Source organism: Lolium perenne, chromosome 7 (assembly GCF_019359855.2).
Source record: "Lolium perenne isolate Kyuss_39 chromosome 7, Kyuss_2.0, whole genome shotgun sequence".
In the NCBI taxonomy this organism is placed as follows: Eukaryota; Viridiplantae; Streptophyta; class Magnoliopsida; order Poales; family Poaceae; genus Lolium; species Lolium perenne.
The window spans coordinates 12,809,843-12,823,346 of NC_067250.2; the positions used below are offsets into that span (position 1 = coordinate 12,809,843).

At 42.1% G+C, this 13,504-nt stretch overlaps 2 protein-coding genes across 2 annotated transcripts; both read right to left on the reverse strand.

Annotated features, from left to right (window-relative positions):
• Positions 1–346: 346 nt before the first annotated feature.
• On the reverse strand, positions 347–2,184 carry LOC127313762 (uncharacterized). Its single transcript, XM_051344231.2, has 2 exons — positions 850–2,184; positions 347–736 (listed from the first exon to the last, which is right to left on the reverse strand). Exons 1-2 carry the CDS (start codon positions 1,996–1,998, stop codon positions 557–559), a joined length of 1,329 nt encoding a protein of 442 aa, XP_051200191.1. The 5' UTR covers positions 1,999–2,184; the 3' UTR covers positions 347–556.
• A 7,723-nt stretch (positions 2,185–9,907) lies between these two features.
• Positions 9,908–11,155, reverse strand: LOC127316244 (protein FAR1-RELATED SEQUENCE 5-like). Its single transcript, XM_051346651.2, has one exon. The coding sequence runs from the start codon at positions 11,153–11,155 to the stop codon at positions 9,908–9,910; it is 1,248 nt and encodes a 415-aa protein (XP_051202611.2).
• Between the last annotated feature and the right edge of the window lie 2,349 nt (positions 11,156–13,504).

Genomic DNA, 13,504 nt, shown 5'->3' on the forward strand with positions numbered 1-13,504 from the left:
TGTTTTTGATGCATCCAGGCGATAGTCAATTTAACATAACATTTGTGATGGCTATAGCCTATAGTATCACGATTTTGACAATCGTATAAGATGAATGTCTAATTGTCTATAAGACCTGAAATTTTGTTTTAAAACATACTAGGCACATTAAAAGAAAATCCACCCAAAAGAAGTGCAAATACACATGACCAGCGCTAACTAATAAACACCACATATATATGAGCGAAAAGGACATATATATAATCCAAACTCGTACAAATACAAATACAAATGAAAAAGACTTGCTGATGGCTGTGCCTTGTGCGAGTAATTAAGGTGAAGGTCTCGAGTTCGAACACAAGCCCACAAAGTATTTTAATGTGCATGATGTGAATAATACTCCTAGATACAGACTCTCCATACGACCGTACGTATATAGTTCGTATGATGTAACATTTCACTTCGAAAATGTCTAATGAAATGCTGCAGACACCCCTAAATGTCTGAAGAAAAGAAAGCAATGCACCGTTGGAGACACCGGGAGAGGGCATGGCGTCGAAACGAGCTTTAAGCCTCTTTACCTATGGCGCCCTGGAGACTTGATCCTTCGGACTCCCGCACCGCGCGCGGCTGTCGCCTTCGTCTCCGCGAGCTCGGCTTTCACCTTGCGTAGCTCCGCCCGCAGCGCGTCCGCCTCCCTCAGCCTGTCCTCGAGCTCCAGAGCGTAGCCCAGAGAGAACACCACCTCGTCCGCCGTCTGTGCGACGCATTCATGTATCGAGACAACCGCCGTGTCAATTCAGATTATCAATCACGTTCGAATCTGGACTCGCATGATTGAACGGATCGTAGATAGGTAGCTGAATTCACCTGGAGCAGCGACACGTAGGTCGAGGCGACGACGTCGGCCGGCCTGGACGCCGCGTGCTCGCGCTGCCGCGCCGGCGTGACGATGCCCTGCAAACGCTCCCTCGCCGCCTTCCAGCCGTCCGCCGTCTCCCCGTCGTCCTGGCGCTCCTGCTTCGCTGACTTCCCATGTTTGCTTGTGGAGGTCCGTGCCTTCCGGAGATGGGGGGAGAAGCCCGGCGGGCAGGAGAGATACACCGAGCTCTCGCCGTTCGTACGGTGCTCCGGCAGCTTACGCTTATTCTTCCCAAACGACGACGGCACACGAGGCGACACATCGGAGTCCGGATCGCTCTTCACCGTCACCTGCCCAGACCCAGCCGTGAAGCGCTCTGGGGTGTTCAGAAGTGCACCTCGATCAGTCGGCGGCGATGGTGCCCTGATGATCTTGGCTTCGGCCATGCTGCTGCCGTGGAGATACGTGGTAAGATCGATCGGGGACCCGCCCCGCGCGCGCAGCAGGCTCGACGCCACGGCCTTCTCCTGGCCGGTGAGTGCAGGATCGGAGTTGGCGGACCTGAAAGCCTTCCCCCATTGCACTGGGCACGGCCACGGCGCCGACGACGACAGGAAGAAGAACTCCTTCTTCCATCCCGCGTTCGTGGCCTTCATCGGGCTGAAGAGCAAGCCCGCGCCGGCCGCGTCCTTGCCGCGGAAGGAGTAGAGCTTTTGCTGGAACGCGCACAGCGCGAAGAAGTGCCGGAACACGGGCAGAGACGGCGGCACGGCGGCGAAGTGGGAGAGCACGACGAACCCCGCCAGGGCGCGCCAGCCGTTGGGCGCGAGTTGGCCCGGGGCGATCCCGAAGTGGTCGAGCACCGCGCCGAAGAAGGGGTGCATGGGCAGGCGCATCCCGGCCTCCAGCGAGTCGACGAACACGCAGACGGACCCTGGTGGCGGTGGCGCGCGTGGTGACCGGTCGCCGGCCAGGACCGGGGTGAAGCCGTCGGGGATGGAGTACTTCCTGCAGATGGCTCTCAGGGTTTCTTCGCTGCGCACCCGCGAGGCGACCCGCCAGGGCGAGACGTCGTAGTCCTCGTCGGCTCTAGCGCGGGGAGCTCGGAAGTGGTCATCTGACGTCCAGGAAGACGGGGTCCAGGAGGCGGATGCCATGGCGCGGCGGTGGTTGCTCTGCTGCTGTTTCGCTGTGGTAAGATGGTACCTAACGTCTAACGAGATGGCAAGGAAGTGGTGTGGTGTACCGTGTACGGGTGAAGCAATTTGTTCTCCGCTCCAAAGGAGTGTCTATTTTTCAGTTACCCACTAAACTAATTTCAGACTCACTTCACTACTTGATTTAGAACTTCAGTTTGCGACTGGTGTTATCCAAACAGTGGTTTTGTAATCTTTAACCCTTTATTTACTTCGAGATTGTTGCCATATGAAAGTATCCACTCCGTATTACACTTGAAATACTAGAACGAGAAATCTATCTATAAGCTGATCTGACTGTGTCTTAACGTCAGTTCGCGCTCCTGGCCGCGCGATTCGCATCCGATGGTCCAGAGCTTCCTGCATCGCGGACCTGGTGGGGACCCACGTGCAGTCTCTGTCGTCGCGTGCGCGTAGCATTAAAATTTTTTTTTCGAAATTAATTGGGGTTGTCGGCGAGCGGCTTCATTTCGTCTCCCTTCGTCCTCGGATGCGGTCGCCCTGGTGCTCCGCCTCATCGCCAAATCCGTCGATTGCGGTCGCCGGCGACGGATCTTACTCGCCGGAGACGATTTTTCGCATCAGGTTCGGTTCGCCCACTTCGATTGCTCTTCTGCACCGTCGCGCACCTTCTCCTTGCTTCTAATTTCTCTCCTCGGGTTCTCAGGGGGGGGTGCCATCCTTCGCCGTGGTTCTTGTTTCTGGCTGATAGGAGTGGTCGCCGGAGTCGCCGTGGACGGTTTACTACTCGCCGTAGTCTGATTTCGTCCTAGGTTGGTTTTGCGCTTCACTCAATGTTTCTCATCCCGCATCAGTGCATCTCCGTTGTTTTTGTTACTCGCCGGAGTCGCCGTGGACGGTTTTTCACTTCTGGTTTTGTCAGGTGACATCCTTCTCCGTGGGATCTACTCTTCGTGCTTCCGCCAGTGGTCTGGTCTCCGACAACACGCTCGACACGATTTCCTCTGTCTCCGTCACAGTAAGGTACTTCTGATTTTCTGGGCAACATCCTAGTGCATTTGATTTTTTAGGATGTTACTGTGTGGGCAGTTAGGATTGTGTGATGTTTTTCATGTGTTTTTTGTGCATCATATGATATCAATTTTCGTGCTATGACATCCCAATGCACTAGACTAGGTGGTCACTGAGGTATGAGCAATGATGTGCAGGGGATTTGTTGAGGATGTTATTTTTTGTAGACTTTTCCTAAGGATTTTGTGCATCGTATGGCAGTAATTTTAGTGCTATGACATCATTTTTGCGCATATAATTATTTGAGGATGTTACTGTGTGGTCACCTATGATTTTTTTTGTGATTTCGTCCTAGGTTGGTTTTTGAGGATATATTTATTTTTTGAGGATGTTACTATGTGGTAGATTTTTAGGATTTTTATGTGATGGCCTTTTAATGAGGTTTGTGTGCAGCATATGGTAGCAATTTTAGTGATATGACATCGTAGTCCAGGGAATTTTTGAGGATGTTACTGTGTGGTCACTTAGGATTTTTTTTTGATGTCCTCTAGTGGTTTCTGTGCAACATATGGTAGCAATTGGCGTGCTATGATATCCTAGTGCAGGAAATTTTTTGAGGATGTTTTACTGTGTCTGTGGCTGAGGTATGAGCAATGATGTACAGGATTTTTATGGTACTACAACATCCTAGTGCAAGTTTGTTTGTGTGTGTGCAACACCTGGTACAAAAATGTGATATATAACATCCTTGTGCATTGAAGTTTTTAGGATGTTTTTGCTACCTGGTCACTTGGTTTTTTTGTGATCATCATGTGGTTGGTGTGCAGCATCTGATAGAATTTTTGATATTATAACATGTAGTAGCAATTTTATCTGGTTAGTTAGTTTTTTTGTCCGATACAATAATGTGTTGTTTTTGCAACGCTTTGTAGCAAATGTTGTGTCCCAGTAACATCACATCTGAATCAGAAACATGTTTTTCAAACCTTTTCTGCCATATATGTGACATCAGTGCACCATTGTCTCAGTAACATTTTTTTGCTAAATGACATCTACACCTGTGTGGACATTTTTGTTTATTTGTCTTTCCATAATAACTCCCACCTTGCTTATTTTTCAACAGGCATCAATGACAAAGTCAAGTAGTCATAGGAAAAACAAGTCCGGCAGAAAACACAGTAAGCTAAGCCTTATGCGCAAGAAGCTTACATTGAAGCACAAGGTTTCAGCAATTCATTGTGAGCTACCACGTGAAGTAGATGTATCTGTTGAACCTGTCCGCGATGAAGGAAATGTTGTTCAAGAAACTGAAAAACAAAATGAAGCAAATGTTGTTGAGGAAGAAGTAGAACCTGTGAAGGTGAGTTAAAGAATCTACAACTTCGTAGTACATCTTCATTTTTTTTGCTAGATGTTTTTTCCCTCTCGTGTATGTTTATCAGTAAGTTATAATATATTCTTGTTTTGCTTTTTGCATCCGCATCAAAATGTGCATGAATCTACAACATTCATACTGAAGACAGTGGGCTTTTACCGCGGTAGTTGGCATTTTCTGCAAATTCAGGAACAAGTTGTCTCTTGAAACAAAATCATGAAAATAAATATATCATTAAATTTACCAATTGAAACATATACAGTATATAATCTTCTTTCCCAGTTTTACTTATAGGTTTTTTTTTGCAATTGGTCTAGGTGAAGAGGAAGAAATTACTACAGCGTGCATCCCCAATGAAGCTAGTGAGGTTATATCCTAGCATTACAGATGATCAGATGACAATGATTAGGAATGCAGATTATGGTGGATTATTGGATATAAAATGTTCGAAACTGCAACCTGATCTGTGCAAGTTTCTGATGGAGAGCTTTGATTCAGCATCATGCAGTTTGGTCTTCCCTGGGAGAGGTTCAATCCCTATCACTAAAGATTCCGTACAAAAGGTTATAGGTGTCCCGCGTGGCAAGTTACAAGTGTCGTACGATCTGAATTCAGATGCAATAAAATTCATGCGGGAAGAAATTGGAGTTGTAGGAAAGCAGCAACCAACTATCAAAGCTTTGGAAAAGAAACTTCTCACAATGAAGAAAGCTGACAGCCGGTACCTCAGATTGTTCATAATTTATGGGATGTGCTCCGTGCTAGCTCCTACTACAGGTGTACGCATTAGTCCGAGGATATACTCTTCGTTTATTCACATCAAACAAGCAAAAAATCTCAATGTGTGCAAGTTTGTGATAACTATGATCCAGAAAGCAACTCAGTCAAGTTCAGAAAAGGCCATCCTAAAGTCATGCATGCTGTACATCATGGTAACTTTTTTTTCTACTCCTAATTTGATTTTCATTGATCATATTTTTTTTTCATGTGAAACAATGTCCTCTTGTCCTTACAGATTTCCCTTTTGCATCTCTTACAGGTTAAATACCTAGATTCATTGCAACTAAATGATATGGATATCAGTGATGAAGGGACACGTGTTTCAGTTTGGACAAATGCAATGGTCAGGAAAGCTATTATGCAGGACACACGACCTGATGGTTCGTTCGGCAATGCACCGGTAAAAACTTACAGAAATAGCATATGTAGTTTAACTGTAGTTTTTTTTGCCTTTTCAACCAAACCATATGATTTTGTTCTCTGATATATGTTCCTCTCTGTCTATGAATCTGTAGTTGAAACCTGAATATGCGTACATAAGTGCATCTGAATCAACTGAAAGAGATGTATCTGTCGAAAATTCAGCAGCTCATGGGCAGGATAAACTCAACAACCTAAGCAATAGGTCCACTGATATGGATGAATCTATGGAGCAGTCACGTACACTCGGACATGATGAAGACAACACAAACCATCAAGAGCAAAGCGACAACACACATTTTGAAGAACGTGTCGATGATGAATGGAAGTATGGTGACATGAATGAAGAAGAGTTTGAAGATGTCAAACCAGAAGCGTATACAGGGGGGTAGACCATACTTTTTGCAGACCCGGATGTTATTGATAGGTTCATCAGACATAATGTGCCATCTACATGCACAGCGCAAGTAAGCATGAAACAAAAAATTTCTTACTCTTTTTACATCTCACCCAGAAGGATGTCACCCTGATTATAGTGGAATACAACTTCCATCTGAAAAATAACATTTACTCATTGATAATCGAATGTTACCATCATAGGATTAATTTCTGTAATTATTTTTTACCATAGCTTTTTTCTGCTTTTTCCAATGTTCCATGTTTTCAAACACCACTAGTAGAATAAGACATACATTTTTTCCCTATTATACAAGAGTGACACCAATTTGAACCAACTTTTCATGATAAAAAACATCTGAACTAATTTTAACAAATTTATTTTTGCAAACATTGGTTCAAAATTCTTATAGGATGTAGCATTACCTGCAAATTTATTACTTCTGTACAAAATTTCTTTGCTGACAAAACTACTTACAAACTTACTGTCATTTTGCAGGAAACCTATAAATTCAAAGAAGCAATTGAGTACGCTTGTCATGGTTTTGAAGCAAGCTTGCAGATGCTAGTTCGAAATTTAGTTCACACTGTAGAGAGTAAAAACAATCCAGAATTCACAGGTCACCAAATCAGCTCGCAAGAAACACTGACAAAAAATAAAGATTCAAAAGCCAACACACAGTTCAAGCAGACAACCACAAGGGGTTTTCCCAAGAACCAACCATCAACAACACATGATGACAAGACCTTCAGGACTCATTCAGATATCAATCAGAACAACAATTCTGTTTCTATGGGTACAGACGAGGGTTGTGCCAGCAAGTCAGTACCAGATGGACACATAGAAGGATTTGAAGAAGAGTTGAAACAACATATGGATCATGCTGATGGCATTACCAAACTAGCCAGTCCACAACCAGTAATCGTGCTGAAAGATGATGCCATTCCAACTATGAGTCCTGCTGAAGATGATGCAGTTATTGAGGAGAAAGAACATCCTGATGCCATTTCAGTGAAAGATGTTGAACAAGAAATCAACGAAGACCAAGGCATTCCACCCACAGTTACTGCTCAAGATGATGCAAGCATTCTGCTGGAAGTTGAAATACCAAACAGTGTGTACAAGAGCAAAGTGGATCATGTCAACCATGTAGGATGCAGCAATGAAGATAAAGGAAATGTATATTCTCTGGATGCACTTGTGGCAGAACATAAGCAGAAAAAGGGGGATAATCAAGAAGATGTTAGTAAGACCGAGACACCAACCGTGAAGAATAACGACAGTGCCACCAATTCAGAGAAGCTGGCATCAAATCAAGCTGTGGATACTGGAATCTTGGAGCACAAAAATGTAACTTACAATCAACTATCCGGTGTGATTTTTGATGATGAAGATAGCTCAGTAAGCAGTGAAGAGAAAAAAAGGATAGACTTCATGCACTATGTGGGGTTCTCACACATTCACAAGTTAAGCATACCAATCCTGCAAGTTCCAGAGATATCTGACAGTGGGATTCAAGAAAATACATCTCAACTAAGGAGCCAGATGTTGCAGCAACTGACAAACAAGCCAGCTCCAGAAGTAACTTCTGGATTGGAATCACTAATTGATGGAAGCAAAAAAGATGAGATGGAAAAATTATTGTTAGACATGGTGCCAAAAGTAGAAGCAAACAAACGGAAAAAGGTCTCGTTCGCAGATGGACCAAGCAAGAAAATGAAGGAGGAATCAGTTTCTGTAGTTCCATCTCCATCAAGATATAGAACAAGATCTGCTTCTCGCGAAGAAATGGCTTCAAGCCCACAGAGAAAGCAGGATATAGGTGAAGCCCAAGTAAAAACAGCAGCAAAAGGAAAAACATTGACGCCAAGAAAGACAACTCATCGCCAAGTATCAAGTCCAAGTGACAGCAATTCTCGGAGACAAACAAGACTTTCAACACTGAGCACTATGGCAACAGCAAAAACTGAAAACAAGAAAGATGTAAGTCCAAGTTCATCTGGAATCAAAACTACAACCAGTAGCATCCCAAGTTCAGCAAATTTCGACCCAATGGGTAGGAAACTAAACTTCGACAGCACAGAATCTGAAAGGAGAATGCACGCAATAAGGATGGCTCCGGACCCACCACCTTTTGATCTGAGCACACCACCAGAAACCACTGATCAAGATGAATTAGTCGTCAACGAAGCTAACAAAGAAGTGGAGATACAAGAAGCAGAAGCTATTGTTGCAGCACCAACCACCAAGAAAAAAACAGATGCATCAAGGAGCACTACACCTGTGGTTCATGAATATCAAAAGAGAAATGTCAAGATAGGACACTTAGCAAAATCTCCATTCGTCAACCTAGAATCCAAGAAAAACTACAGTGTTTCCAAGTCAGTGGAAACTTTGTACAACATGGTGTGTGAGCATGGATGGAAGACTAGTTCAACGTCGAATAAAGAAATAGTCATTGATACAACAAATTACTATTGCAACCTCGGGCAGTTGGCAGATTCAGTTGCACCAGGGAAGATGTTGATAAATACAGTAGCTGAGATTGGAATTCACATAATGACATTGGAGAACAAAAATCCTAAGAAATACATAATGCCACTACGTGTTGCTGTAAGTAAACAATCATCGGTTCTTTTTGTACTTTTACATTTGTTCATGCACTTTTTTTTGTCCACATTAATCAAGCAGCATGTAATTCCTGCATCTCTTCTACAGAAATATCTCATTGATTCCCGATATGATTTAAAAGATGTTACAAGGTGTTTCGAGAACAGCCCATCGAACAGACTTGATCACAAAGATATTGTAAGTTTGCTAACTTTCTAAACTGATTTTGTTAACTGAATTTTTTATACACCAGATGTGCCTCCACAATAAACTGATTTTTTTAAACAAACATACAGACAATAACATCCTTCATCTAACAGGTTTGTTTCCCGACACTCGAGAAGTGGGCACGAACACCTACAAATGGTTCTGGACACTATTGGTTGGTTGTTCTTAATGTAAGTGCAGAAAGATTTGAGATAATTGACTCGTTATCATCAAGGAAAAAGGGGGAAGCTCTTATGATGGAAGCATGTCACATGCTCATAGCGGGAATCAAGGTTATGTGGAAAAGAGAGTATGCAAAATCAAAAGTGCAAATCGCGAATTGGCCAATAAAAGTTATTGACAGTCCTCGTCAAACAAACACGTAAGATTTTCTTTGTTTTTTGGCACTTGACAAAGACAAAAAAGTACACTGCTACATCAGGTTTTTTGGATATCTCAATATATGTTAACTATGTTGCTGATCCATATGATCTCCTAGGTACGATTGCGGTTTCTTTATGTTGAAGAACCTTGAGGAAAAACATGGAAGGATGGTTTCATCATTCACACAGAAGGACTTGCCAAACATCAGGAAACTATACACTGACAAATGGCTACGCACGGAGAACAAAGCACCTTGGGGCTTATATATCTAGCTATTTCTTCTTGATGTTAAGGTAATGAAGCTGCTTCTCATCATTTTTTCTAACAGAGAAATTTTACTGATAAAGGATAATTGAGTCAAGCAATTACATCTGTAGTTTCTCTGGAATTTTTGTTCTCATTTTTTACACAAATTAACATGCAACTTAACACTTCAATTCAAAGAAGATAAAATCTTACATAAACTCAGAACGTAATTTGCAACATTGATAAATAATATATTCAAATGGACTCTGAAACCATGTATCCATGTTAACATAAGAAACAAACTCTGAATCCATGTCTACATGTCTAAAACTTAATTACCACCAAGCCACTTTCTGTTTCCTATCACTGGAAAAATTGATGAAAAAGGAATTTTTCTGGATTTGCCAATCTTACTGGACAATTCCTTGCATCATGATCTATTTCACCACAAACACTACAAGTAGTTGGGTTAGGCTTCTTTAGCTGGAGTCCACTTTTCTTCCTTTTACTGCATGGTCTTCCTTTAGCTGCAGTAACAGGGGGTCCTTTGCTTTCTTGTTTCTGTTTCTAGATTGAGAAACATCTTCATCCATTCTTCCCTCAAAGGGAGAAGAATCTGAAATATCTTCAGTTGCAACTAATTTGTTTTTCCTCCTCTTCAGTGCATCTGCATTAGCTTTCTTCAAAGCAGCTAGTTCTTTGCTCATTGCAATCATGTGCTTGTCTGCTATTTCTTTTGTTTTCTCAGAAACTGCCAATCCAACCGCGAGTTTTGAAAAATCATTGCAAAGATTCCCATACCGTAGTAACCTCATGTCTTTTCTAGACATTTTCTCTGTTTTTCTCTGTACTGGCTCGACAATGGATGGAACAATATCAGGAGGGGGTAGGGACCACCTAGGTAGAATGTAGTGCTCAGGTATCTCTCGCACTTCACCAATGTAAGACATTACTTTCATAATGTGGCAACAAAGAATTCCATCCTTGTAAAACTTGCAGCACTGGCAGTTGTACATGAGATTTTCAAGATCAACGTCAACCACATAGGTTCTTCTGCCATAACCATATACAGTGCCTTGCACTGGGAAAACCTCAAACACACCACCACCACAGTCCCTAGCATTGTAGGATGTTATCTTCCGCAACTCCAGCTGGAAAATGTTGTAGATGGGTAGAGTGTAGGTCTGCAAAATTTGATCCTCCATTGGAAAATCTCCCCACAACCTAACAACTTTGTCCATTCCCATGAAATCATGCCCATCCTCAGCACAATCAATCTTCTCTTGTAATTTCATATACTGCTTGAAGAAATTAAGTAGGCTTTCACGTGGGCTTATGTACTGCTTCAAAACAGCATTAAACCCTTCACTGCGAGCTGTTGTTTGCAAGAATGGGAAAAAGCGCTTCATGAAATAAGCAGGAACAAAACATTTCCTTAGTCCATATATGTCATTGAAATGATCATTATCAACAACATCATGTTTTTGGATCATCTCAGCCCACCTAGTTTCAAATTCTTCTTCAGTAACACTATAGTCAATAACATCATTGAAATCTCTTCTCAAGTCTTCTCTTTTGGCTGCCATAGGACCAATTTTTTCCTGAACCTTCTGCATGATATGCCATCTGCAGTTCCGGTGAATGGTGTCAGGGAACACCATTTCAATTGCAGTCCTCATAGCTACATCCTGGTCGATAATAATGTTCGTAGGGTGCAGACCATCCATTGCTACTAAGAATGTCCTAATAGCCACTCAAAGTTCGCAACCCTCTCATTCCTCAGGAAACCACAACCAAGCTGTATGGACTGACCATATCTATTGATCCCAATGAATGGTGCGCAAGGCATGTTGTACTGATTAGTCATGAAGGTTGTGTCAAACGATATGCAATCATTGTACAGCTTGTACACATCTCTGGCTGCACCATCAACCCAAAAGATGTTCTCAACCCTATTGTCATCGTCTAGCTTGTAGTCATAATAAAACCTAGGATCATCCTCTTTTAGCTTCTCAAAGTATTTCAACAACTCAGGGATGTCTTTGATTTTCCGTTCTTCACTATGTTGGGCTCTGTAATTGCTAATTGTTTTAGTACTGTAAGGTACATTCTGCTTGCTCCCATATAATTCCGCCATGATTTGCATAATCCTTCCCGAACTGAGATTTACATTACTTAGCAAATCAATGAACTTCTTCTCTTCTTTTGGAATTTTGTTGTGTGACCTCAAGAATTTTTTCAGAGCAAATTTCTCAACAAATTCATGCGTATGCTCCTCGACAAACTGAGTAACTTCCCATCTGGCACCAGATCTTTTAATCCTCATTTTCGCCTTGCAATCTGCCAATTTTGTGATAGCTCGGTTTCTAATCTTGACAGGAGTAGGTGGTAATGAATTGTTCCCCGTTTTGTTGCAAACAAACAAGCATTTGTCTTTCTCTCCATCTCTTGTAGACTTCCTAGATGATTCAATCCTAACGGAGAAGCCAACATGATGCGCATACCTATTGTAATGTGACAGAGCAGCTTCCCAGGTGTCAAATTTCATGCCAAGAAATGGTGTCTTGGGGGAAAACCCTTCTGGTGTTGACTGAACTTCACCTTCCTCACCACTGTCCTCACTTGGTAAAGTCACACCTGTCTGGAAACCTGATCCGGCGTTAGTGCCTCTGTCCGAAGTGTCCTTCGGGTCGACTTGTGCATCGCTACTCTGACCAGCCGAATAAGGTCCAAATGGCCCAGTTGCATCAACATTTTCCCAATTAGGACCACCATGAGATGTTCCTGCAGCATTGCTATTATTACCAGGAACAAAACCTTGGTCAGGAGTGCCTTCCCAAACCGGAGGAGCATGAGATGATCCAGCTTCATTGTCATTGCTTCCAGGAACAAAATCTTGGTCAGCTGGCTCATTCAGATCAATTCCGAACCAGAAATCGAAACCTCTCGTCATCTGCAACAGTTGCACAGAGTTATAAGAAGAAAATTATACAGTTGAATAACTAAATGAACAAGAATTTCTTGTTTCACATCGCAATTTATTTGCTGTTTTTATGGATGTTGTTCAACATAATTTCACTTCATGTACTAACTAACTACATTTTTTTTTGGCCTAGGGTACTGAAGTGATTGGTTCAAGATCTTGAAAAGACAATTTTTATGGCTGAAGATCATGAAAACATCCAGGTGCAGGTACTGAGAATAGTTAACACCAAAAACAAGGATCAAGTAGGACCTGAACAATGCGCCTCAGATGTTATTACTGCTGTACCCGCAGCTTTTGTGCATTATATGTGGAACATGGTGATGTAAGTAGTAAGGCATGCATGCTACTACCTAGTATCTTAAGTAGTATCGTCCGGTATCATCCGAAAACTGTTGCAAATGCCATTACTTTTGGATCGAAATACATCCATCAGCTGTTACTATCTAGATGATGTTCCTGTTTGATACATCTTCACCAAATTACTTTTTGAACCTAATGCATGAACTGAATCAGCTGATGAGTTTTCTCCATATGCATAACTGAATTTCTGTTGTTGCTTCTAGATTTTCTCCATATGCAACATCATAACTGAAATATAACTGGATGTTTGTCATGTTTTAAGATTGGCATGATGCTTTAAAGAGAAAAATGATGTTACTTCTACTGTTTTTGATGTATCTACTGAATATTACCAATTCTTATGAACACCAACTAATACAGAAACTTCAGTGTCAATTACATTGCTATTTTTTTCATCATGCTGCTCAGGATAGGAAACTATCTTTTTTGAGCAAACTACTGGATACTTTTCCTGAGATGTGTGTTATTTCATCATTGTCAAGAAAACATAGAAAAGATTGCAGAAAAGTAATTTTCCTGAGATGTTTAGCATATGTAGTGAAGATGTCTTTTTAATACTCATTTTCCCCTGATACTTTCTTTTGACATATGCACAAAATCATGTGCATAACTGGATTATACTGCCTGAACCTTTTCATAGATGTAAACAGTGCGAGTATATGTAATGGTTCAGTGCATGTAAGCAGGATGTAAACAATTCCATTAGATGTAGCAAGTGTTTAGTACATGA

Coding starts and splice junctions, on each gene's coding strand:
- LOC127316244 (XM_051346651.2), bottom strand. CDS start 11,155: ATGGATGGTCTGCACCCTACGAACATTATTATCGACCAGGATGTAGCT.
- LOC127313762 (XM_051344231.2), bottom strand. CDS start 1,998: ATGGCATCCGCCTCCTGGACCCCGTCTTCCTGGACGTCAGATGACCAC. Junction 737..849: donor CCTACGTGTCGCTGCTCCAG/GTGAATTCAGCT, acceptor TGCGTCGCACAG/ACGGCGGACGAGGTGGTGTT.